General features: G+C 40.7%; 2 protein-coding genes across 6 annotated transcripts in view; both read left to right on the top strand.

The window, feature by feature from the left end:
• Nucleotides 1–15,881, top strand: part of ptpn12 (protein tyrosine phosphatase non-receptor type 12) — a 58,572-nt gene extending 42,691 nt beyond the window's left edge. Inside the window, exons 12-18 of one of the 5 annotated variants that reach the window (XM_015958466.3) lie at nt 2,614–2,699; nt 10,292–10,481; nt 10,636–11,599; nt 13,395–13,466; nt 14,484–14,534; nt 15,016–15,087; nt 15,411–15,881. In XM_015958466.3, the coding sequence (XP_015813952.3) occupies nt 2,614–2,699; nt 10,292–10,481; nt 10,636–11,599; nt 13,395–13,466; nt 14,484–14,534; nt 15,016–15,087; nt 15,411–15,562 (1,587 nt within the window). In that variant the 3' untranslated portion in view covers nt 15,563–15,881. Of the gene's footprint in view, nt 1–2,613; nt 2,700–10,291; nt 10,485–10,635; nt 11,600–13,394; nt 13,467–14,483; nt 14,535–15,015; nt 15,092–15,410 lie in introns of all 5 variants that reach the window. The other 4 variants (XM_015958457.3, XM_015958481.3, XM_015958472.3 and 1 more) reach the window with 4 other exon arrangements.
• A 3,691-nt stretch (nt 15,882–19,572) lies between these two features.
• The window catches only part of LOC107384960 (lysine-specific demethylase RSBN1L), a 36,133-nt gene continuing 28,244 nt past the window's right edge, over nt 19,573–27,461 (top strand). Inside the window, exon 1 of the mRNA XM_015958500.3 lies at nt 19,573–20,494. Within this exon, the coding sequence (XP_015813986.3) occupies nt 19,789–20,494 (706 nt within the window). The 5' untranslated portion in view covers nt 19,573–19,788. The remainder of the gene's footprint in view (nt 20,495–27,461) is intronic.

The raw sequence follows: 27,461 nt of genomic DNA, 5'->3' as shown, positions 1-27,461 counted from the left end.
ACAAAGTACTCATTCCAAAATTGTGCTCCCAGGGATTTTTGACCCTAATAGGGAGCCTAAGTGTCCTCCCTTTCCGGTCGGCTCATGGGTCCCTGGAAGAATGAAAACATTTTATTTAAGTCAATGGAGCTAAAAGAGTTATTTTCTAATCCGCTTTGCCTTACGCCTTGGATCACACATATGGTAAATGGTAAATGGCCTGTATTTGCATAACGTATTTTTAGGGTTTTACAACCCCCCAAAGCGCTTCACATCACAATCAGTCATTCACCCGTTCACACACACATTCACACGCTGGTGGGCATGAGCTACAATGTAGCTATAGCTGCTCTGGGGCGCACTGACTGAGGCGAGGCTGGCGCCGCCGGTCCCTCCGACCAGCACCAGCAGGCAAGGTGGGTTAAGTGTCTTGCCCAAGGACACAACAGCAGAATTCTCTGGTTGGAGCCGGGATTGAACCTGCAACCTTCAGATTACTGGACAACCCGCTCTACCTCCTACCTCCTGCAATTTAAACAAAAAGTAATGATGTGTTTTTCACCCACGCCAGTCACGTACTTGAGATTTATCAGCTTGTAAAAGTTTGTAATTAGCTTGACTACAAATCAGACGTCAGTAAGTCGCATATATGACTTCACCACAGAATCACCTCTACCCTATCGTAGCTGCTACTTACCACATGACCAGGTTTATAGTGGTTCTTTACTCCTGAAGGAAGGATTTGAAGTTCACTGAACTTACAGCTATTTCCCTCAGTTTTTCTCCGTGTCTGGTTCGATGATGTCCCTTTGGTTAAGCGCTTTTGTAGTCCTGGACATATTTTCACACAAAACCTAAAATAACGTTTCTCACCGTAGAAAATAAGCACTTTCTTGGTGTAAAAATTTGTCTTTAAAATTCAGACATAATATGTGAAATCCATGGCACATAACAAAGAAATTTAGAAAATAGTGTTTTTAACCCCATTGACTTACATTAATTTTTTCGTTCTTCCAGTGACCCATGGTCCGTAAGTAGATGGGCGTGACCTAGGCTCCCTATGACCATCCATTGGTATGGTCCTACTCTTAACACAATACTGCTTGCTTGCAACGATTTAGATATATACTGCCCCCTATCGCCAGGGGAAATACACATAGTCACTTTAAGGTTTTAAAAAAGGTGAATTAATTTATATTTGTTTGTTTTTTTAATTCCTTTTATTAGGTTAATAGACTCCTATCTTATTGGTGCTTCATTCAGAAACAAATTGAAACTCCCATGTCTGTTTGGTTAAAATAGAGACGTTGTAAACACAGTTAGTTTTTAACCCTTCCTTTCTTTTTAAACCATTTATCTGAATCATTACTGTCTAAGTTCATGTCTAATCTTGCAACTGCTACTCTTAATTCTAAAGAACTAAACACATGTTGTATGCTAGAATCTATCACAGCTGCTGGAAATCTGTTGGTAATTATAAATCAAGAAGGACAAAAAGATGTTCCTACTGAGTCAGATGGCTCATTAGGATAAAAGTAACAGAGTTACAAACTGCAGAATTACCCAAACAGTGTTTTGTAAACTGGTAAAAAGACACAAATTGTGATAAAATGTGAGCGGAGGAAGATCAGCACATTTAAAAACTGACAGCCCAGACATGAGGAGTTCGCTGGCAGCAAACCAGCCAGCTTCCTGCGCAGGAAGTCGTGATGACATCACCCCAGGCTCTGAATGCACTTTGACTCTGAGAATAGACGAGAATTCGCTGGGAAAGGAGGACCTTAGTGAGACACAATCAATCTTTTTATCACACAAGAAAATACTCTGCTGAGCCTTAACCTGATCTGTGTCTCTCTAAAATAGGGACAGAAAGTTGAGTGAAAGTTTGTCATTAAACATTCGGTAAAAGGGTGTGATGTCATCTGTAGTTTATTTCTGCTGATTTTAACTGTGGAGTTGCCTCACACACAGCTTATCATTATCAGGGAGCTATACTGACTCAGTCCGTACACACATTGACTCATGTCCAGTCAGCCATTGCTGAGGAATCCAACACCCACACAGGTGCTTCTAACGGCAGTACGAACAATAAACCTACACATACGCCCGTCCTACGCTCACTTAAGTGCTCGTTTGGACTCCGCGTTGTGCAGAATTACATTCCCACCAAATAACATCATGTAATACTACACTAACTACTTATCTGGGCTGTGTTTATACACCAAATCCCCTGAATGTGCCAACAACTGGGGATGTTTCAGACCGTAACTGTAGCCCAGTTTGTGAAGAGTTTATAGCCAATAAAGTTTGCTCGTCAACGTCTCCGGTGGGAGCGTCAAATTAATGAGACACAGTGGAAGAGAAGGAGGAAGAAAGAGAACAGTGATTTTTGAGCCTGTTCTTAATGAAGTTATTTCTAACAACCTCTAGAAACCTAAACTCCATAAACACCACAAAATAATTTTTAGCTGTTTTCACCTTTGGTTACATGACACATTTGACTAATTGCAGGAGAAATGCAAAACATGCTGATGGAGCAGTTTGTTTGCTAACTTTAATCCAAATGTGGAACTCTCAGGCTCCGAAAACGCTGTTTCATCCATGAGAACATAAATCATTTGTGTGTTTCTCCAGAGTGAAAGCAGTCCAGAGAAAGCAAGTCATCAGTCTGATGAGGAGAGATGGGACGCACCGCCTCCAAAACCTCCTCGCATACGCAAGTAAGATCTGTTCTTCTTGGACAGTTTGGTAAAATCCTTTCTTGTCCTTGTCTAGTTAATATTTTTAAGTCTGTTATTCTGTTAAACTTGATCATCAAACTCGTCATTGCAAATGAAAGTTTGCTGAATTATAATCATTATAAGGTATTATAAACTGACCGATGCTCATCCCCAAAGATAAAGTAGCAGGTTTCTACAGGGGTGAGAAGTGTCAAGTGTTGCTGCACATAGAAGAAATAGTGTTTTATTAAAAAAATCAAGCATTTAAAATGGTTTGTTTGGCTTACGTAGTAAAAACACAAAGCTGCTCAAACAAAAGCAGCAGGAGTTTTTCCCACCAGAGTTTCTGGTGTGGCTGCTCCGTTTCAGCCCCCGGTCTTCATCCAAAGTGAACTTCTGTGTGGTTGTTAGCTGCCTGAGGAGGAGAAGCTTTTGGAGATCATTTTGCCACGCTACAAATTGTTGAACGCACCCAAAGCAATATAAAGGGGAATTATTTCAGTTTTTTCCCATCTTTGTGAACAAATATTATTCTTATGTTCATGTGGACACATTATCTCATAGAATGAATTTGTATACACATAAATACAGTTATGTTTTTCTGTCGTTGCTCCCCCTTCCCTTCACATATGTTTTCCTCTAGCCCTGCAGGAGATCTGCTCCACTTCTTACAGCCTATCTACAGTAACCCTCCCACCCCTCTTATGCAGCAGTACATATTCTCCACAACCTTTAAACAGAGTTTCCTCAGTTCTGATGCTTTAATGTCGCTGGGAATGTCTTGTTGCCGGGAGACACCGTATCACTTAATAACGTGTAGAAAAATGTTTGTTTATCTGGTCTTGCTATCTTGTAAGCTTCTTAAGTAGCAGAAAGGAAAGGGAAGGAAAAACGATTTGGTCAGAAAAATCAGACAAGATGTTGGCGTATCATGAATGATAATGAGTAAGAAACCGAATCCTGCTGATTTCCAATCGAAACTCCTCTGACAAACGTCTAGCCCCTGAAACCGGATTGCACAGAAGGCATTAAATCATACTAGAAACTGGGGATGTTAAAACCATTTAAACATTATAAAACATAATGGAACTTACTTTTTTACTCATAAAACACACGGGACAATAATAAAGGTCATTCTCTGCTGTATTTCAGCAAATTGCAGCACAGGCAGCTAACGCCAGAGCAATGATGCGTTCAGGAATGCTCGGCAATACGACAGTTTGCATAGCTGTGACATGAAACCTCACATAAACTAAATAGGATAACACCATTTAAACATTATTAAACATAATGGAACATCTTGACTCATAAAACACTGAGTAATGAGAAAGGTAAGACTGTTGTATTTCAACAGACTGCAACCCAGGACCACACAGAACAAGCAGCTAATGCTAGCACTGGCTCCAGCAATGATGCGTTCAGGGACGCTCGGAAATATGTTAGCTTACTTAAAGGCTTTCCAACCAGATTGATTCTTGAGTTTTATTAATCGATTCTGAATCTTTATAAGTAGAAATAGCAATTCTGATGTGAACATTTTTTTTCAGGCACCTCTACTAGAAACCACAGCAAATTGGGGAAAAAAAATGACCTTTAAGTGTTTCTACTCACAATAAATATGAAAAAAGGGCAGGTCCCACCAGCTGATGAGCTCAAAAATAACATTTATTCAGGGTGTTTTTTAAAATCAGGGATTGTTGCAAACTGTATCATATCGATATACCCAACTGTATAGTGAGATCTGGGTCTGCTCAGACTGTAAATTATATCTGCATCACAAAGAAAATAATCTCTTAAATCTTTTAAGGTCCTGTTTGAGTACAACACACACACACCTTCCCATTCCTTTGGAAACACCTTGTGATGAGGTATTTCTGAGGAACATCTGACCTAAACATTTCCTGAACATCATGAAAGACTAAGCAGCAACTTCCCTTCCAACCGGACTAAACTGATCATGCTCCTGGTTTCTCTCCTAGTTCTTTTTTTACCAGCTGGTTTGGTAGGAAACATTTTCTGGAGGTCCTAATTTTAGACTGGAGCTCCAAGTCTTCTGTTTACTGCATAGTTTCTTTTCTGCTCTTAATAAAACACACACATTTAAAATTTGAGATGCTGCCAAGATAGCTCACTTTCCTGGAAACGGGACAGAGGAGAATCCCTGAAATATCTGCTTGTCTCTTTTGCCATTTGTCCTTCTCTGACGTCTCGGTATGTGTCCTTTGTTCTGTGTCATCTCTCTGTCTCTAAAGAGGTGAAGGCCCAGTTTAAGTCAAGAAAATAATCTGTTGATAGTGGGAGCTATTTTTAGCCAGATAAGTCACTTTCAGCCAGCCGCACTCCCTTTAGGTCACTTCAGTAGTGTGTGTGTGTGTGTGGGGGGGGGCGGGGGGGGGGGGGGGGGGGGGTTAGAGAGAGAAAGATGGAGGGAGATGAAAAGGAAATCCAGAGAGGTTGGATACTACTACTGAGTCATGGCTTTGGTTGTTTTCCTCTTTCCTTGGTTTTGCATATCTGTTTTAAACGCAGCCTGAAACTGGAAAATATTTCTGCTTCAGTGGATGAGAGCAACCAGGAGCTACTGTGATGCAACATCTTCTCTTAGGCCCGATTCACACAGCAGGATTTTAAGTCTGTCAGATAATTTTTAAAGCATGAGAGGACCCCATACACAAAGATTTAAAAAAATCAAGGATATAATAGATATTGTCCTACATTGTGTAGTTTGTTGCAACGTGATAAAAACTACACACAATCTGATTTCACACACAAACATTCCCGGTCAGATGGGAAATCTCGTAAACCTCTTGAGATCAAATGTGACTTCAGAGAAAGCAAACTTAATGGAGATGCAGCGTGCTTCCGTCACCTCACTTTCTGATTGGCTAAACGTCACATGCAAAAAGAACAATGTTTGTCTTTCAAATTGGACCAAGACAACCCAACATGTTGAATGCCCCCGATTTATGCTCGTATTGTGTCAGTGTCCTTCAGAACAGACCAGAGTGCTCTTAACACACCACTCACAGCAGGGGAATCTGATAAGATTATCTTTAGAGCCATTAGGTAATCGGCCCCAAACTTAACATTGTCGGTTCTGAAATTGTCATAATTATGAATGAACCGGGCTTTAGGAGCGCAGACGTGGACCAGATGAGAGACTATTGAGTGACTTTAATAATTAAGATGATGTGGCATAACATTTAATTGCAAACATGGCGTTGATGATTTTAGAAAGTATTTACCTTTTAAAAATAGAACTTTTGAAACCTCTGAGAGTTAAATAAAAAACCTGTTCAGCAGTCTGATGCTCAGAGCATCCAGTGAAAATAATTTTCTCTCACTTTGCTTTTATTATGTTATTCATATTTACATCTGAACACACCCGTCTGTGTGCAGATCCTTGCCTGCAGCCACTTCTTCTTTTTCAGTGTTCATACAACACTTTTTCCTTGTGTCTTATTAGTGTTTGCTCAGCCTCCCCCCAAGGAATAATTAAAGTTTCATCACGTTATCTTCTAGGACCTGATAAATCTGAGCCTCTTCTTAATATCCCAACCCCTATGGAAGCAATCAGCACCAGCAGGAGTCATCGCTGTGGTTGTTAAATGTATCTTCTGCTTGTTCAGGCAACAAAGATAATATAAAAGGAATTCTCGTGGGTAACTTATGTTTTCATTAAAGAAAACAAAAGGATAATGTTTGGCCGGGGGTGTAAAATTGCCACTAAATGACTTGTGGGAGGCAGTGGGACGTTGAGGTTGTTTCACAAACTAACTCAATATAAACAGCAGTGCTCTCCTACTCCATGTTGTTACTGTGACCACCTCATCACTGTTAACAGAAGTTGTTAAGTTATTATTCTAATGTTTATCAATTAGAACAGGGGTGTCAAACTCAAACTCACACGGGGCCGAAATGAAACTCTGGGACGGAGTCGAGGGCCAAACTTAATATTTTTGAAAAAGTGACGGCAAATTTGCACATTTTCTTTATCAACATATATGCAATTTTGAACCTTTAAATTTGGAAACAAACATATTTCTGCATTAACACTGAATGTGGAATAACCAAATTACACACGAGCAAGTCCGTTTTAAATAAAAGGCATCAGTGGTATTCATTACTTGTGGTATAATCAGCATTTTATAAATCTATTCAGGATTTATGTTTTCTTGTTTATTCATTTTTCTTATTTTTTATTCTCCCTTTTTCCTCCTGTAATAAGTGTCATCGCTGCTGTGACATCTAGCTTTCCCCACTGAGGAACAATAAAGGGATTTTCTATTCTATTCATCTATCTGCAGCCTTTCCACTTCCTGTTTACTGTAGGTTAAATCTTTTCTCACGGGCCAACAACAAAATAAAAAAATCATTTTATCTTAAATGAAAATGCAACATCTCACCTGTTAACTTTCATGTTTTCGAGCAGAAAACCAACATATTTAAAGCTCACTTTGCTCCACTGGTTTACTGTGATGCTCACCTGTTCCAGCCAGATACCTGCATCATGGGGTTGATCTGAGCTGAGGAGGAGACTCCTGTTGTTTTGTTCATCTTCATCATAATAATGACAACATGACAACAGGTGCTCACATAGGTTTGTGCTGATGAACATGTCTGAGCAGCTTGACCACGTTATTGTGTGTCAGGGAGGAAACACAACGACAGCAACCACAGAGCCGTGCTGGTTTGAGCGTGTCGCTGTTCGCTGGAGTTATATCAGCTCTGTCTGGACGTTAGTTGGAAAACTTTCTCTTTCAGTCGTGAACACATTACTGAGCGGCTAGAATCTCCGTTTCTGGGCTTCAACGTCAGAAAACAGCTGAGTGAACTCGGCGCTGAGAGGAGTGTAGTTTGTCCGAGACAGCGGAGCTGCAGACACCCGGCAGCAGGCGCTGAAAAAACACAAAGGAGGGGCGCGTCGGCTCCGCGCTGACGCCGCAAAGCATCATGGGAGTTGAAGTCTTTGTGGTAAAATCGGCCAGCGGGCCAGTTTTAATATATTTTTGATATTTATCTCGCGGGCCACATAAAAATGCTCCGCGGGCCGCATCTGGCCCGCGGGCCTTGTGTCTGACATATGTGAATTAGAGCAAACTAGTTAAGAACATATTCTAAATGTTAAAGACCAAGTTCACTGTAAAACGTTTTTTTACATGTTTGAAATATGGTGGGTCACTCTGAGTTTCACATGCAGGCTGAACATGAAAAATAGTCTTCTACCCTATAGAGCTCCGGACGTCACGCGACTCTCAGAGAGTAGACGCCATGTTGGCAGGCAACAAAGGTAAACAAGATGAACGAGATCGGCTTGGATTTTACTCCGTCTGAGTTTACTTCCCACTTTAAAACCGAAGAAATCGTTTTATATAGTCAGAAATTAAATAGACTAAACATCTCCGACCCTTACCGTGCCCCTGGGATACTTTTTAAAAACGCCAGAAGCTGTCGGAACGGACTTCTTACTGGACCTGGCCGGGGAACCCCTTGGGATTCCTCCGGAGTTGCTGGCCCAAGTGGCTGGGGAGAGGGAAGTCTGGGCCTCTCGACTTAGGCTACTGTCCCTGCAACCCGACTCCAGATAAGCTGATGAAAATGGATGGACAAATAACATAGATTTACATGTAAGTAGTTTAAATAGAGTGCTGTGCTGTTTGAATGTATAAACTGAACGCTAAGAGAAATCACTAGTCTGATTTTTTTTCCGTGAATAAAATAAATATGTCAGGCAGGAGCATCTCAGGATCTGTCTGAGATCTGTCTCGGTGAGACAGATAGTAGCAATCCAAAGTGCTTTTTATGTGTGATCTGACAATTGATCAACCATTGCTTAAAAATTAAATACAGCTTAGCCGGTTAATTGCTGTGATCCTAAAACACGTTAACGTTTTACGTCACGTTTACTTGTTGCTATGAGTAATGAGACAGAAAAAGCCACGCCAAAATAAGTTTAGGAAGCCCACTAAGAATCGTAATAAAAGCATTTAAAATAAACACCATATACAGTTGAGGAAACGTTGGTTTAAGTACCTGATATGAAGTGGACGTTGCATAAGCGAAAACCTTTACTCTCGGGATCCCACAGCTTCATTTTAGCCCGGTCACTAGCGCGTTTTATTACAATGATCCAACGTTTGTGGCGCTCCGGATCTTGGGGAATCCTGTAGATGGCTCATTATGTCGTCCACGTCCGTTCTGCATCCTGGGGCACAACAGGAATCTACCATATTTCCCGTTTGTTTGAGTTTTCTGACAATAACAAATGTCCAGCTGCGGGCTACTGCCTGCCAATATGGCGCCGTTTCGATTTGAACTGTTGCATGCCGGGAGAAGTGACGTCAACTCCCGGAGCTCTATTTCCTGTGTTAGCTGTCATAGAAAAAAGAGGATCTTGCTCGGATTAGAAGAGCCAGTCAGATCTATCTCACTGAAAATTAACATTTGTGGACTCGCCCACCTTGGCTCACAATGGGAAAGGCTGTTGTTGGTTTAGCATCCAGGAAAGAGCAGAACACGTCTTGGCTAGTCGAAGCAAACTGTTAGCATTAGCAACTCCACCACATGGCAGAACTCCTCCATGCCTGTGTTATTTGTGGATATAAAACATCACCGTTGCAAAGCAAACACACTCAGTGGCAGAGTCACGTTGCTGTTATCCAGTAAGACTCCAAATATTCTTCAGTTCCTGAAACAGAATCGTTGGAGCTGTTTTCTCACTGAGGTCGACAAGGCATTCAGTTATACTTGAGACTATTGCAAACGTGTTGAAAAAGCAAGTGAACTTGGTTTTAGGACATGCTTCTTCCAAATGTTGAAACGAGGGCACACACAGTAGATCACAGGCTTTATCAAAGAATGAGCCAGTAACAGTCGTTCTGTAACACATGTGCTTAATGACGAAGGCTTTTATTGTTTGACTCTAGCATAGTGAAGGAAAGGAAATCCCCGGTGCTTGTATGCTGGCTGTGTTTGTCTGTTTGCCTTTCATCCATCATCTCATCATCATCATCATGAGAAGTCCTTATTGTTTTAGCCCTGTGGTCTTGGATTAGCACACCACCACATCCTTTGTCTTATTTCAGCCTTTTCACCTTAACACACATGCAGCATGTAAATGCATATTTAGTGGATTGGATCCATTTCTGACTACTTGTTCTGTGTGGGGTTTTATTTCATTTTTTGCTCTGCACACATGATTGATTTATTTTCACTGGGTAGATTGTAGGGTTAGTTTTATGCACTTTATCATCTGAAGGGAAATAAAACTTTTTATTCTCTTCTTGACATAAGAATGCTGTTTAATGGAAAACACTTAACTCCCATATTTGTCATACTGGACTTTGTAGACTTGTTTAATAAGAAGTTAAACTGATCATCAGTCAGTTCTCAGTTAGCTAAACATCAACAGGTAATGTAATACTTTAATCTACAAAATGTGATCTATAATGTAAAAACAGTCTCAACAGTGCCATCTCTGTAAGGTGCTGCCCTCTAGTGGTAAAATATACTGTTTAGATTACGAATTAATGATTCAGAGTGTTTATCTGCTTTTGCCGTCACCTGAGTGTGCATTCTTTCTCCTCGTCTAGTTTCCAGTCAGAAGGTGATGTTAAGGAAGAGATTATCCAGCCCCCTGAAGCTCACCCTGTCCCCCCGATCCTCACACCGTCTCCCCCTTCAGCGTTCCCCACAGTCACCAATGTACGGCAGGACAATGACCGCTACCATCCCAAACCTGTCATACATGTCCTGGCTTCTACACAGCGCAACGCGACACAGGTTGTGAGTAGATGTTTTAATTATAAATCTGTCTAATGAGGAAAGTGATTAGTTGTTGATTTGGCAAAAATTAGCAGAAACTGTTGAAACTGTGACACTTCTTGTTGTATACAAGAGCTGGGGTTCACTCTTTGTTTTTTTAATCCCATTTCAGAATGCAGATGTGGACCAGGAGCAGAACCAGTCAGAACCCAGTCTAACCAAACAAACCAGCCCATCAGAGCAAAACGATGTAGACCTACTCAGCCAAAATCAGCAAACTCAGGTCTCAGATCTGGATCTCAATGACAACTACAGCAACAAATTGTCTTCAACGTCAACCCAGTCAGAGTCGGGTCAAAGTGAGACTCCCTCATCGCCCCTCTCCTCGACCGTTGAATGTTCTGGTGCTCCTCGGATCGAGAGGAAACTCAGCATTGAGATTAAAAAAGTCCCGCTCCAGGAAGGACCTCGCAGCTTCGACACCTCCTCTTCCGTTGGGGCCCCAGGTGGATTAGGCAACAGTTCAACCAACAGTAGTTCAACGCTTCATAGAAGCCACGCCTTCAAATCTCGTTCCTGTCAGACCCAGCTGACGTCTAGCTCCTCGCTGTCGGAGGACTCGGGCACCGAGGGAGGAGCGGGTGGATGTGGAGAAAGTCACACGCATGGGGATGTCCTAACCAGACCAAATCACCTTCCAGTGAAGAGCAAAGAGAAGGGGAACGCATACGAAGAGAAAATGGTGGAGCTGAAATCTGGTCACGCTGTGTGGATGGAGCACGGCAACAGTCCAGAAAAACATTTCCCCAAGACTTCCTCCTCCTCTTCTTCCTCAGACAGAGTCGCTCCATCTTCGTCATCCTCTTCCCACCTCTCTTCGTCATCTTCCTCTTCCTCCTCCTCCTCCACTCCTGTTAGGACTGCCCTTAGTTTCACCAACCCCCTCCACTCTGATAACTCAGATGAGGAGGGGAATGGAGAAATGCCCGAAGGAAAGGAGAGTTATCATACAAACGTATCCACGGTAACGACCACCGTAGCCGCGTCCCCTCACCATGACACCCAACAGTCGACCAGAAAGGTGCTGACGATGTCGATTGCCGGACAGGCCACTCCACCTTCCACAACCACAGCAAGTATGTCAGCCAGCTGCTTTTGGTGTTTCTAAATTGACTTTTTGTTTTTGTTTTGATAAAACGAGTGTTAAACAGTTTAATAGTTAGAGGTGATCACATTTATTGTTAGTCTCGCTGAGATTCTCTCTATTCAACTCATGCAAAGGCACCAAGTCTTATCTGACAACATGCCTGTATATCCCACACCCACACACGCACTGATAAACCACTCTTACCGTCATTTTCTGGGTCAGCAACACATCTGACCAGATGCTAAAGATTAGCCCTATTTGTTAAAACACACAGAATCAGAGAGAGAGAGGGAGACATAAAATAAGTCTGCTGTCGGATTTGTGAGGTAGGTTGTAAACATCACATCTATCAAAACACTCTTCGTTGTCCGGCTTCCTGGTGAATAACTCTGGGAATGAAAGACATGCTGTTTGGGTTTCTGTGTGTGCATGTTGGGACGGTGAAGGATCAGCATTGCATGATACTCACACATGCATGTCAGATTGAACAAAACCAGGTGACACGTTTTGTCTTTCTCTCACAAATGCATCGACACCTTGTGGTTTTATTCATCTGAGGGGTTTAAGACCGAGATTCCTTCTCTTCCTTTGTGATTTCAGAATCAGATTCTGAAGCATGATTCTTGTTCTGGTCTGAGCTGGTGTGAGTGGGGGAGTTTGAGCTGGACTTTTATTGGAGTGGATTGAATATTCTAACACATTTTTAATTTTCGCTCATCTGTGAGCAGATTTTTGATTAGCCAACTGCTGATATGATGTGAAAAGTTAGACTAAACTATAAATAAATCAGTCAAAGCTGAGTTTGACTGTTTGGTCTGCTTTGCTCTTCTTTTTTTTTATTTATTTATTTGGGCATACTCGTGTTTTTGGCGGGTGCATCTTCATTTACCAAACACTAAGCGGCTGCTGTTTGATTTGTGGCAAGAATCGAATGGCTGCTTGTTGATGGTTGCACTGAACAAAATGTTGCTTTTGTGGTTGAACAAGCGGAAGCTGGTGGTGGCTGCTTGTTTCTCTGGCTGCTTCACTAAAGAAACACCGAACCCTTACTCCGATGCACACATTGTAGTCGTTTATGAGCCTTTAGTTTGTGGCTGAAACACCAAAGCACACTTTACTGTAGGTGTACAAATAGATGAAAGCTTAATAATGAAAAAATAAATGAGGAAATGAGGTTTAAGGCAGTGATTTCAACCTAAAACTGCTTTTAATGTAGTCCTCTTTAAAGTATTAAAAGTACATGAATATTTGTTGATTATTGTAATACTAAATAACACCCTTTAAACAAAAGCTGTTACTTACACAGATCTTCAGTTAAACCTGTTATTTTATTAAATAACTCAGAAATAGCACGGTCATCTCCAAGAACAGTGTTGGGCCTCTTTAAACGTCTTTCCTGGATTATTTTTGTAGAGTTAAAATAGAAAAGTTTCTAAAAAACAGGAAAAGGGTTCACGTGTTTTATTATAGGAAAATATAGAAGTAGCATTTAGTACAAGAAACTAAACTGAAAATATATTTTTATTTGATTAAATGTTTTATTAATTTAACCTTTATTTGTAAATGTGCATACTGCATAAGTTGTACAGAGTGTTGAGAGCAAACAACATTTAGGATTAATTGAAAAAATTTGTTAAATTCTAATAAATTCCACGAGTCAAATGGTTTCCCCAAAATCTAGAGAACCTAAATCAGGCCAAAGTAGCCGATCATATTTCATGACATGATCTTTTTGGACAGTGTTTAACCTTGCTCTTTATTTGACCTCTGACCTCTTGACCCAGACTGCTGGGACAGCGATGACTCCCCTCCCCCCCTCCCCGAGAGAACCCCTGAGTCCTTCGTATTGGCCACAGGTGCGTTTGCATTGGTCAATATCCTCAGTTGTGTGTCCAGTGGAGCGGGTTCACTGGGTCGCCTGCCGGGTCGGTGCCGTTGGTCGGATTGGTGGTGAAGAACTTCAGAGGAGACTTGAAATGTGCCACAAAGATCCAACAGTTCAGATTTTGTTCCGTTGATGTTTTCTGTTCTGTGATTTTTACTTTGAGGGCAGTGATCAGAGTTCTGCGATTGTGAAGAGAATCAGCCAGCGGTGGTTGTTTGTGGCTGGTTTTACTCTCATTTGACCTGGAACCGGAGGAACTTTGGTTTCTGGGTGGGAGAGCTTTTCTGAACTCACCCCCCTGTTGTGTGTCTATCTCGTGCATTTGATGTTTTAAGTGAAAGGCTGATGATAAAAATCGCAGCACAGGAAAAGTGACTTTGTAGATGCTTTGCAAGTTTTCAGACACTAGAGGGCAGCAAATGCTGTTTTAGAAATTTAAAACTAGCGTTTGTGAGTTGAGGCTCAGTAAGTAAAACAAGACATTCCCCTGAGACCTGAGCTTTTTTAGTGGAAATGTTTTCATTGTTTTAGTTATTTCAATTTAGTAGGACCTCATAAACATGGAAAGTGTTTTTTTTTAGTAAGAAAATCCTGTTTTTCTATTTAAAGTAAAGGTCCCAGTTGAACAGAATAGAAGCCAGCATCCTCTTTAGGGGGTGCATGGTCCCAGGAGGCAGGAGGAGATGATAGTTGTAGGACAAATGTTGTTTGCTGCTTTCATATTTGGGGTGTGTGTGTGTGTGTGTGTGTGTGTGTGTGTGTGTGTGTGTGTGTGTGTGTGTGTGTGTGTGTGTGTGTGTGTGTGTGTGTGTGTGTGTGTGCGTGTGTGTGTGTGTGTGTGTGCGTGTGTGTGTGTGTGTGTAAAGTGTGCGATTAGGTTAGAATGTGTATCTACCGGTACTCTTGTGAGCGTGTCTTCAATGTTTTGCAGATTAATCTTTAAATTTTGCTGCTAGTTAAACTGACGGTCATGCGCTCTCCCCCTCAGACCCTGTGGAAGTAAAAACATCTGCTTCAGCTGAATGGAGTTCACAAAAAGGTTTTTAAAATACATACACACACACACACACACACACACACACACACACACACACACACACACACACTACCTTAACTCTTTCCATTTTTCAGTTTGGCTGGCTGTGTGCGCACACATCCCTGTTTATTTGCTCACAGTTGTTAGGAAGCAGGAACCAGGCCTGCTTTGCGTTTGTAAATTAGCCTTCGCACAATAGGGATAACAGCAGGAGTCAGGTGCAGCTGTAGGAATGAGACTACGGGTAAAAGGAGGGAGAAAATAGCAAATTAAAACATGTCTGCAGAGAAGTTCAGTAAGAGTGTTGGTTCTGATGTGGGCATGGCAGCCTGACTGAAACGGAATAACTTGATATAAGAATAAGACATTTTCAGTATAAACAAAAGTGTATGTTTAATCGTTACTATTTCAACTAGTTTTGATTTGTCATACCATTTGTTTTACACTTCTCATTATTCTGTCTGCTTGTGTTTATATATGTCAGATTGTGACAAGACACCTCCAGCTGATCCAGGATCTGCTGGAAGTACAGTAGCAAAGAGCCAAGCAGACCTGGGTGGGTAAGTCTGTCACATTCCTTCTTTTAGACTTAGTTTTAGTTGTTTTTGACAGAATGGCTGGAAATGTTTTTTTTTTTGTTTATTTCATTCTGTTTAGTTTCTGACGGAAACACTGCTCAGTGGCATGTTTTCTTTTTAAGTCAGCATTTTTTATGTGTGCGGTAGCTTTTGCTGATCAGAAAGCAAGCTTTGAGCTGCATGTGCAAGAAGAAAAAAGGTTTGGCTTTGAGACCAGTCTGAACAGAGGGAAAATTCCTGGATTTCTATTCCATTCAGAGAAAAGCAAACCCAAATGAAAACTTTCCCATTTTCTCCTCAGGGTTCGGTAACCACTGCATTCAACCCAGAAGTCCTCGAGAACGCCCCCTTGGAGTGGACATGATTGAACAAGCCGTCTGCCTGTTCACCAACAACATCCTACCTTGTCAGGATGTGGGCTCCCACCTGGATGGTCCAAATGAAACTTGCTAAATGCCACACTGACCAAATAGCACATTATACAGAGAAGCTTCTTCTGTGTGCAAACTTCCTCCTCGTGTCCTCCTTCTAAGTGCCACCGAGCAAAATAACAAGCAGCTACTGGTTTAAAGACATCCAAACTTTTCCTCTTCAGAATGTTTATGCTTAGGCTGTTTGCTGGCCTGAGATTAGTCTTTGCCCAGTTAATGGTTGAAAGATCAATTTTGAGGGGATTTAACAAAGATGAGGCCTAGCGCCCCCCCCCCCCATCCCCCAACTACATGTAAATTTCTCCCTTTTTTTAACACAAAATAAAGTGACTTAAAAATTACTTTTACTCGTTGTTTTAAGCCAAATGAGAGGAATGAGACGTATTCAGGAAAGCTAGTGTGGGAAGCAGATCCCCGAGTTAAAGAAAACAAAACAAGCTGCCTCTCAATGAATGAACAATCTTCAACGCGAACTTGGATAATCTTTTACTCATGATGCAATCTTATCAGAACGGTGTGAGAGGTTGCTATAGGAGGCTTTCTGTGTCTCTGTGTGCTGCTGCGTTACAACCACTCTGCATAGAAACGGCCACGCTGGAGCTGATGATAATCATCTCTCACCTGTTTCTCATCTGTGCTGTGGTTTCCTGTTGGATTTTATTCATGTATGGGAAAAATGTAAAAACAGGCCCTAGTGATTTCTGTTTCTCTGCTCTTTTGTTGCCATCAGGACATGCACCCATTCACCTAAATACAAAACGAGTTGGTTTGCATAAAGCTAAGCTAACTTGAAAATATTCAGCTGAAAGCAATAACTTCCAAACTTACTTAGAGGTTTAAGGGAATACGACCATGATGCCAAAGCATCCTAAAAAGGTTCCCAAACAAGTTGCTCGTAAAACCTGAAGTTTTAATTTATTTATTTAAAATGCATTTGAATGTATTTCACCATATTAAGAAGGGTGATAGAAATCAGTTAAGAATCACATAAAAGGGCAAATTTTATTAATGACATCATTATCGGCCAAACTCTGAATCATGAGACCACGAGCCTGTTAAGGACGTGTCCTCTTACTATAGAAGCTATTGGCTGCTTTTCACTTCCCTTTTCTCCGTTTTAGTGTTTCTTTGTTTCATTTGCTCGTCTCGCTGTCTCCTACACGTTTCTCACAATAAAACCTCCAGTGTTACAGAGTATAGATGTTGCACCTGAAACACTAGAAACTGGTTTTGACAGGTTGAACGCTCTGTTGTTTCTCTTTACCGGCTTCTGTTTGTGTGATGTAGGGATCCAGTAAGAGATCATCAACAGCAGCTAAGGACCCAGGAATTCTGTTTTCTTCTTATTGTTAACATCTTTTTTTATTTGCTACCACGACGTCATAGTATGTACATTGTTTTTCTAAAGATGAGAGCTGTACAGGGCAGTTGAGGTATATAATATTTCAAATTTCTTTTTACTGTTTCCTAAATATTTCTATTAACAGAAGATGTACGAAAGTCAGTGCATGATGATGATGATGATTATTATTCTTCCCCATAGTTTTCTTTAGATGTGTAAATTATTCAGTGACCCTTTTGATTTTGCTTCTGGCAAATAGTTCAGGGTTAAATTGTTATTTTTCAACTGTGTGCTTAACAGATTGATAAATGTTTTAGCTGTTGGCAGAGAAATGGCACAAGCTGCCACCCAGCCTCCTCTGAAGACTACAATGGGCTCCGAATAAGATTGTAATAATATTATTAATGCTGATAATAATACTGATGGTCATTTTTTGTAAATGGTATTTTAAAAGTTATTTTTGTATACGCGGTTTTGTTGCATCACAGCTCCCACTCTGAGTTCATGTCTTATGTTTTCACCGGCTCACTCCACCTCTTCATTCTATTAAATCTTGCTAATTATTCCACGCTTTCTCCTTTTTCTTTGTTCTTTCAGTGGAACGACTGCGACAGACGGTTTTGCACCTATGTGCCAAACGATCACGAGTGATTTTAAGATTTCAGCAGTTTAAAGTTGGAAAAGGAGAGATAATCTTTTATGGCTGTTTGACCAATTTTTGTTTTTCCTCCATCGTCTGGCACACACACTGATACTCTTATTTACAAAACTTCAAACTCAGACAAGAGCCCACCTGTGCCTTTAAGAGATGCCGCCCACTCTAATCATTTCCTGTCCCCTCCAGTCATCATTTGACTCACGCCTGAGGTGTTCAGTTGCTGCTTGCTCATCACTTCAGAAAAGAAAAGTCCAGTCTCACAAACACAAATGTTTGTATGCTACAGAAATCAATCAGTAAAAATTAACGTTAAGTAAAGATGTCTGCTTTATTTCTTTATTTAAATGCAAACATGATGCATGTATCAAATGGCTTTTAATAAACCGCTTTATCTCCGATGATGACATAAACTTGTGAGCTGCTGGAGGAAGTGTGAGTAGAGAGCAAGTTGCACCAGGAAGTGGATTAAATGCTAAATTGGCCTCACACACTACTATGACAGATGTAGGAGGTGGTGTGTACGCACACTTTGGCCTGGCACCTTAAAGGTTACACGTTTATATTTCCTCCTATTGAGAGACAGCAGCAAGACACTAATTACTAGTGCTTCCATGTTGCCAATGCTCATTTCAGATTTACTAAAAGCATGAATATATTCAGCAGAGGTGGTCTTTAGTAAGTACTCTGGATCACAGTTGTGCACAACATGGCCTCTTTCTACTGTAAAACATGGTGGTGTTGATATTTGCATGTGCCTTTTTCACAGCAGCAGTTCATGCTTATTTTTAAAAGCACTAATGGATGATGAACTGCCTTAAAATAGGAAACACACCAGCAGTGAGATTTTCTTTTCAAAGGTTAGCAGGTGTGCATCTAATGCGTGACACACAAAAATAACCTAAGTAAATTACTGAGCTCAACTCAAGTGTGTTCTTAAACGTTGAAGTGCTGTGGAATAAGATGCACATTGCAAAATAAAGAAAAGAAAAGTCATTATGGCAAAAATATCTCATTGTTTATGCAGAGTTCTCAGTAATGCATCAAGACCACACAAATGCACAGTCCGTCCCTTTTTCTCCGTCTCTGTGTGTAAAAGTCGGTTGCTGACTTAACTAGGTCACCTCAGTTTTCCCAGTGAGCATTTTAACATGTTGTGTAATGGCTTATAGGCGGTTAGAGTTGTGTGTGAGCAGCATCAGCAGGCTTGCGTTGCCATCTGTAGTAAATATATGTAACAAGTCGGGGCAGAGAGAAAACATTTTCCACTTCTGAATTGCATCTCAAATTAAAGAGCAAGTCACCCCCTACCAGATTCTTACTCAACTCCCACTTCCTATTTGAAAAATGCAACAAATGCTGTTGCCTAGCAGACCGTGAGGGTGGAGCCGCTAACAAATACACACACACACACACACGGGCTCAACCACATTGTGGCACCATATGGTACCAGCTAACGTTCTAGGGTACCTTTTAGCCAATAGCGATGGCAGATTTAAATTCAAATGCAGTGCTGAGTTTTTACCTGACAACGGCACAACACTGACAGTTTTAGGCAGAATATTGAAATGTTAACTAAAATGCACTAAAGTGCAAAATTATTGACTGCAAGTGTCTGCAGCACGATTAGACACGCATTTATATAGTTTATCAGGGGAAAAAAGTTGATTTGGGGTGACTTGCTCTTTAGGCGTGTCAATGTTTAAATTCGGATGAGCAGATTCACAGCTCATATTTAGTGTTCATAATTGTATGGCAATTCCTGACCTGAATTTGTGCTCAGATGTATCAGTTTTTAAAAGAAAATTCTTTAATTTCAATAAATAAGAAGCATAAACACAGTCAAAACATCTACAGCACTTGTATAATAAAGATTGAGCACAAACGTGATAGATTATTGGACTAAATAATGGATTATTTTATGACATTTCAGGAATAGCTCAAACTCTGGAAAAATATTGTCCACACGTTATATCAATCGTTTTTGTTTTAATTGTTTAATTTGTCATAAAAACATGTTTATCTTTTGAAAGTTCATTCCAAATTTTACATCAAGTGTTATTTACAATAATTGTTTATTGTCACTCCTTGGAGATAATCAATGGGAAGCAAAAAAATATTCAGGGCCACGAGAAATTTGGTTTAGCTACATTGTTTATTATAATTTTTCTAATGCTAACCGTGTTCTATTCTTGTATTTCAAAAACATTTTAAAACGCTGTTTGTTTATGCTGCTTAAGCCCCGCCTCTAATGTACTCTACATGCCATTCAAGTCTTAGCACCGCCCATCTGTCAATCAAACCCAGACCCCGCCCCCGTCACTGCTCGCGGAAAAAAAAAGCAGCAGCGCGGCCGTTGGGGAAGAGAGTAAATAGAGGGAGAAGCCTCAAGATGGCTGACTCGCTGGGCTCTGTTCATCTCTCTGGAGCTGCTGCTGCTGCGGTTGCCTCAGTCAAAAGCGCGCTCGGTAAGCCGACGGAGGCGAAGGAAGCCCCGGACCGCTCGCAATATTCCCGAGATTTCAGCCCGCCGCCACCCAAGAAGGTCCGAATAGAGGAGAAGAGCGTCAAACCCAAGAAACTCGGTACGGACGGAGGTGTGGGAAGCTATAGCGGGAAAGTCCAACACACCGCGAAGCAGCAGAGTTTGTGGAGCTTCAGCCCTGTTAAGACTAACAGCAGCGACCCCCCGGTGCCTGCTACCGGTGGAGCCCATCCACCGACAAGCGCACACAAAGTCTTTAAACAGAGCGATTTTTTCCTCCACAAGGCGCCTTCCTCGAAACCCAAGAGTAAAGACACGCAGAGAGAGAAGGGGAAGGGAGGCGGGGAGGAGAAAAAGAAACATAAACTGTTGTTGACCTCTGGACCCGGGAGCAACATTAACAATATCGGTGGATTTAACAACATTTCTGCAGTGAAAAGAGAAAATGGAGATGTCACGTTACCACCCCAAGGTAGGCCATCAAAACATTTATTTTTGATCAACTTTTATTTTTAAAGTTTAGGTTGTATTAGAAGTACTTGTTTTATGTGAGATTCCACTAATGTAACATGTGGTTTGGAGTGTCTTGTTTTATAATGCGAGTATGTCAGTTTAGCTACAGAAAAAAACATGATGTCGTTTACGGTCACGTACAATTTGATAAATAAAGTGTGTTATTGGAATCTATAATAGTTCGCCTGGGAAATGTTCACGTCGTGTTTAGTGATTTTTTAAAGCTCACTTTAATCGATAAATCCACGGACTGTTTGCAGGTTTTTACTGCTTGTTCATTCACTCGTGAGCCCTCGAGCTCAACACGAGCAGCCGTCGCGCGACCTGGCAGTTGAATTGTAACCAGCTGCTCTCGTGCTGCGGCGGAATTGTTACGTAATTATTGAGAAAATAAAACCGAATTTGTTCGAATACATCGACCTAATTCGCGGTAGACGAATGAAAACGCGGTCTTATTAACAGGAAGTGTTCAAATTATCACAGATACAACAATTTAGCTAAATTGTTATTCATTTGTATGACATATCGCATGTTAGAATTCCACGTCCGTGTCATAACAGTATGACAGCCGCCCGCCATTATAGGGCAAGTGTTGTTTTGGTACAACACCACGCCCCCCTCTGTAACCCCTGGCTGTTTGAGAAACGCGTCCTGGCTTGTTGATACTGTTATTAATGCAACAAATCTTTACATTCATTCACTTAATTATTTTTCCCCTTTATCTGGTGCTATCGTGTTACAGTTTTGTAACGAACGTAGCAGGGTGCTATCTGAACGTTCTTTATGGGAGAATTGTATTATTAGTTAGTTATTGTCTGAATCAATGCCAAACAGTAACTTGTCATTTATTTTATGACTGCCTTATGTAAATTGTTGTGTATCATTGTATCGCTTGGTCATTGTTACGCCATACTAATGCCTCAAATAGCTTTTTTGATAAATTAATATTTGTTTATGTTTTCTTTATTTGTGTGTGTGTGTGTGTGTGTGTGTGTGTGTGTGTGTGTGTGTGTGTGTGTGTGTGTGTGTATGTGTGTGTGTGTGTGTGTGTGTGTGTGTGTGTGTGTGAGAAAGATGGAGAGTGATGTCACCTTTATCCAGTTGGCCAGTTTAGGAGGACATGACACACAGCAGTGATAGGATTCCAGGATATGTTACTTTGTTTTTCTGAAACATTAACATAAACCATCTTGTATAGACGTGGGAGGTGTGGCGTTACTGGAATATGAAACTTTGAAAGTGCTAGTGTTGATGTGTATATTTTACTTTGAAATGTGCTTAAAGCTATATTAAGGATTCTCAAACACAACACCTCTTTTCGTGTTATTATTTATAAGTTAAAGCATCTTTAATTTCTTCTCATGGAAAGCAAAATTTTGTTGCAGATTATAATTCATCTAATGTTACTTGTGTGTTGTTTGTACTTAATAGTGTATTTTTTTAGAAGAGGTGCCTAATTTGAAATCCAGGGGCCTCATTCATCAACCATACAGATGCACAGATCTGTGCATAGGATCTAATTTAGTCTACATATGAGAAAATCACTGACCATGCGTACAAGGGCGTAGAACTGGTAACCACAATACTGAAGGTATCAGACAGTCGTCCACACGTATTCCCCATCCGCAAATTATTTAACCAAATAAGTAATTATTTTGGTGGAATAACAGCTGTGTCACACAGTGCTAAAACCTATAAAATACACCTGTGAGCTGCGGGAATCTGACATTGTAGCATGGCTGATCTTGTGTTATTGGAGGATGTGGTAGAGTGTGCACTCCGGGAACGTGTCCTCTAAGAACGCACTGATCTGATTCCTGAAGGAGATCCTTCTGGAGCTATGCTATGATTTGGGACCCTTTGGCACGACAGACAAACTGCACAAATCAGATTCCAGTCCATTTTCTATTTGACAACTACAAGAACTCCCCAGAACCTCCTCTGCTCCCCATCATACCTGAGTTGCCAAGGTAACCAGACTGACTGGCAGCTCAGAAAAGGCTTTACTCTCAGACAATATTTCCAATTAAAACCAACTCCAAACAGTATGACTCCTTAAATTGAAAATGTTAATGGCAAACTTGATCTCGCTGTCAATAAAGTTTATATATATATATGTATATATATGATAGGGAGGAACATAGGGATTCCCCTCACGAGCTCAGAGCTTGATGTGACCAAATATGGTTAATTGAGGGTTTTCCTGAATGTAAATGACTAAGAATGGACAATAGCACCTGGATACACATAGTTGGGATTTATCAACGGATAATTGCGGAGGAAAATGTGTTCGAGAGGTCACCTCGTGTTTCATAAATCAGGATTTTGGACATTTGTAGAAACATTCTAATTTACCCCGCTGTGTACTGGCACACAGCAAAGCTTGTGAGTAAATTGTTCCGCTGCTGTTCCACGCCGCTGATGCCTCCAGTATAGGGATAGGGGTTAGTTTTCACATGAAAATGTTTCTTGGACTATGATTTTAGCTCAATATTTTTAGTCTTTGATGCCTTTGAGCTCTTGTGCAAAAACCAGTTAGCTTGATTTTTTTCCAGTAGTCATAACACAAAATAATAAAAACCAAAGGAAACCATGTGTCAGTAATAAAAGTAGTTTACTAATTTACTCGGCAGCAATATATTTTCTCTTTGGTAGTTAAATATAAAACCCAGACCTGTTTGCTGAATTATTTAAGTGCATTTATTCCAGCATGTTCTATTAAAGATCACAGTGTGTATATTTTGGTTTCCTTCTGGCTGGAGACACGAAGGCCATGTAAAGGTTGCCAGTGTCATCATATTGCAGTCTCACTCACAAACCTGGCTGCCAAATTAACAAGTCAGAACACCGATCTCAGAAAAGTCGTCTTAAGCACAGATGGTGGATGGAGTAAGCAGGTGTACCTTGCTAAATAAATGAAAAGCCCGCTGATTTCATTCATTTTAAGTTTTGCGCTGACTTAAGAAGCTTTTCATTAAGCTTATGAGAGAGCCTTTTCACTCTCTCTTAAGCTGTGATGAACCATGCTAGTTTTCCAGAGCATTTAAGGTCAGCCCCCTTAGCCAATGTCACCTGTTGGCTGTAAATGTTTCGTTATGATTGTCAAGTCTCTGGCCTGGTTTTATTATATTTTCAAAAATCTGGCAAAACATTTGAGGATCCACTGTAGGTTTACCTCTCCAAGGAGCTCAAATTATTTTTAATGCACTTTGTTTTAGTTTAATTTAATCAAGCAGGTTATAGTCCTTGGTAAATTTCCATATTTTAGTAGTTAGTTTTGACATTCTTCATATTATCAACCAAATACAACAATACGCCTCTGTAAGTGCGCCCCAGGGCAGCTGTGGCTACATCGTAGCTCATCACCATCAGTGTGTGAATGGATGAATGATACACTGTAGTGTAAAGCGCTTTGGAGTCCTTACTCTGAAAGGCGCTATACAAGCGCAGATCATTTATAACAATAGTGTGCTGAATATGAACATAAACTAGTTTCCAGTTCAAAAATATGTTTATAAATGGCACCACTGCTACATTTTTTAGTAGGGTAATTTTATTTCTTTTGATCATTCTCTAAGGATTTCTACTTCCAGAGTTATTTTTCAGGGTCTTTTGATCCTGCAAACAGAGTCTCACAAAAACAATGTTGGTGTTCCCACTTTCTACATCCACAGGAAAAACACAGCTTCCTTTTTTCTGACAGTTCTGACAGAGTTCAAAAGAAAAAGTTCTTTGCAAATAAAAATGAGTCAGCTCAGAATACTGTGTTAAATTTAATGTTTCTTTTAAAACTGGACATAAAAGGAAGTGGACAATATAAAAAGGCAAGTAAAAAAAAAGATTTGCTAAATTTGAAAGCTGTTTTCAGAAAGGAAATGTCTTATGACTCAGCTGGATGGTGGGTGTTTGTTGGTACACCTGCCACATATTTCTGAAGGCGGGCGATGCAGGTTTACTTCTATTTTAACTGATCTTCTCCACAACTTATGGAAGTGTTTTGATTTAGATTATGGACATTTTCTAAAATATCCGGTACCTCTTAAGGTGAAACATGGAACACAAACGCCAAAGCAACATCAGGTGTGTGGAGTTTGTAGTTGCAATAATAGAGCAAGGTTTCGAGCTGCCGGGACACCAGGTTCGCTGCCGATCTGTGAAATTTTAATTTGGGTCCATCTGTTGTAGGCTTCATAATGTAAATTCAGTAGTGATGCACCGATATGAAACATTTGGGCCAATACCGATATCTGATATTAAGATCACTGTTATGGCCGATAACCGAAATTTGCCGATACCGATATGCTGACATTAATCTTAGGTGTGTTCTTGCTGTGTCTTTCTAAATCCATGCTTTCGTTCTTTTTTAAACACAGAAACAGTTTTGTTTACCTGTTTGTAGCTACAGTTTCGCCGACGGCTGCCGGCTTCTTCAGGCTGACGCTGATGGTGGCGCTTCACTTCCTTCTCCGTTTATCTGCGGGCAGCAGAGGACGTTGTCGCCCTCTACTGCCCGCTCTCCCCTCTCCGACGATGCAGTCCCATGCGTGGTCCAGCGTGTAAACTCCGTCGTCCCTGTTCATGGTCCCACATCCACGTCTCCTTATCTCGATTGCTTCCTTGATCCATCTTTTGTATTTTTGTTGTTCGGTGGTTATGATCCGTGTGTTGTCCCAGTCCATTATATGGTTTTCTCTTAAGCAGTGATCTGTTACGGCTGACTTTTTTATTGTACTTTCTGCTTCTTCTTTTGCTGCTCTTGTGTGTTTACGATTTGTCTCTTTCTCGCACTCCTTTCTGTGTTCTATTGTCCGTGTATTGAGTTGGCGGACAATAGAACACAAGAGGACAAACACATACAATACGCTTTAAAGACCTGCGCATACCCGACATGGGCAATAAACAAAGGAAAACAACAAACAAAAACAGAAAGCAAAGAACAACCCAAAAAAAGAACCAGAAACCCAGAAAGACAAGAACCAAAACCAGTGATAACCCTACCATACATCAGAGGCATAATGGAAAAAATAAGAGCAACAATGAAAAAACACAACATAAACACACCAACAAAGCCATACACAACAGTTAGAAACAGACTAGTGCACCCAAAAGACAAAATATCAGCTGGACAAAAATGTGGAGTCATCTACGAAATCCCATGCAAAATATGCAATAAAACATACATAGGAGAAACCGGACGCCAACTCAATACACGGACAATAGAACACAGAAAGGAGTGCGAGAAAGAGGCAAATCGTAAACACACAAGAGCAGCAAAAGAAGAAGCAGAAAGTACAATAAAAAAGTCAGCCGTAACAGATCACTGCTTAAGAGAAAACCATATAATGGACTGGGACAACACACGGATCATAACCACCGAACAACAAAAATACAAAAGATGGATCAAGGAAGCAATCGAGATAAGGAGACGTGGATGTGGGACCATGAACAGGGACGACGGAGTTTACACGCTGGACCACGCATGGGACTGCATCGTCGGAGAGGGGAGAGTGGGCAGTAGAGGGCGACAACGTCCTCTGCTGCCCGCAGATAAACGGAGAAGGAAGTGACGCGCCACCATCAGCGTCAGCCTGAAGAAGCCGGCAGCCGTCGGCGAAACTGTAGCTACAAACGGGTAAACAAAACTGTTTCTGTGTTTAAAAAAGAACGAAAGCATGGATACTGACATTAATGCTTCTAAAATCAGCAGATTTTGTATAGAATGAAAATTATTAAAGCTGAATTTACATTATTATGTACACACAACACACACATTTACGGTTCTGAGATTATTTTAATCCCTGTTCACATGACTAAACGATTACACATCACTCCCCTCACCCTCTGAAACAGGCAAACAAATGGAGACGAGTTGGAAAAAATATTGGTTGAATATCAGCCCGGTTTTATTTATCGGACCGATATCTTAAAAAAGTGACTAACATTGTTCAAAACCAATATTGATTCCGATATATTGTCTATCCCTAAAAGTCAGCTTTAATAATTTTTATTCTATAGAAAATCAGCTGATTTTTAGAAGCATTATTGTCAGTATATTGGTTTTTGGCCATAATGGTGATCTTATTATCGGTATCTAGGGTTGGGCAACATTTGATTTTGAACGATTCCGATTCCAATTCCTCGTTTCGATTCCGGTTCCTGTCGATTCCCGATTCCGATTCTTTCAAGACATGACATGTTTTACATGAGCCAGCTAACCACAGGTCCTACTTGATGAAATGATCTTAACTTCAACATGAGTTCTAACTGTATGAACAATAACATCACCTTCATTTAGACAAAGACATGTTTTGGAGAAAAAAAGAAAAAGACTTGCAGCACAACCAGTGTGTTTGTTTCTGACCACAACCAATGTCTGGAAGAAGCCTCTGGGATGAGAGGCTAAATGTCTGCAACACATCCAGAAACGTCCAGCTGTTTTCAGCTAAAACTCAGGATGGTCATGGATGACTGAGAACTACACTTCCATGCTGCAGCAGCATTCAGTCAGAACAGAAAGTGAAACTTAAATGCAGCTGCTGTCAGTAACAACCTAACAGATTTTAAACATTAAAACTCAACAGAAATAGTTCAGAAAGGAAATTAAAATGTTCACAGCTTTGTGTGTGATTTATTATTATAATTATTATTATTTATTTTGGCGGAAGCTGGTGTGGTCCACCACAGAGAAGCTGCTCTAGCATGATGACTTTTAATTTCTGCAGGTTATTGTTCAGCCTTCTGATGCTCACGTGTCAGACTGCTGACGCTCCGTGTGTGTTTTCATTTCTGCAGTGAGACAAACTCGCCTCACGCCGTCTAGAGTTTGCTCTTTAAAGCTTCTATTAAATCCACCGTGTTGACGTATTTTAACAAGTTTTCTCTACGCTGCAGGAGTTAAAGTTTACATTACGGAGTAAAAGTTCAGC

The sequence above is a fragment of the Nothobranchius furzeri genome, chromosome 1 (genome assembly GCF_043380555.1).
Source record: "Nothobranchius furzeri strain GRZ-AD chromosome 1, NfurGRZ-RIMD1, whole genome shotgun sequence".
Lineage (NCBI taxonomy): Eukaryota > Metazoa > Chordata > Actinopteri > Cyprinodontiformes > Nothobranchiidae > Nothobranchius > Nothobranchius furzeri.
This window is presented reverse-complemented; position numbering and strand designations above follow the sequence as displayed.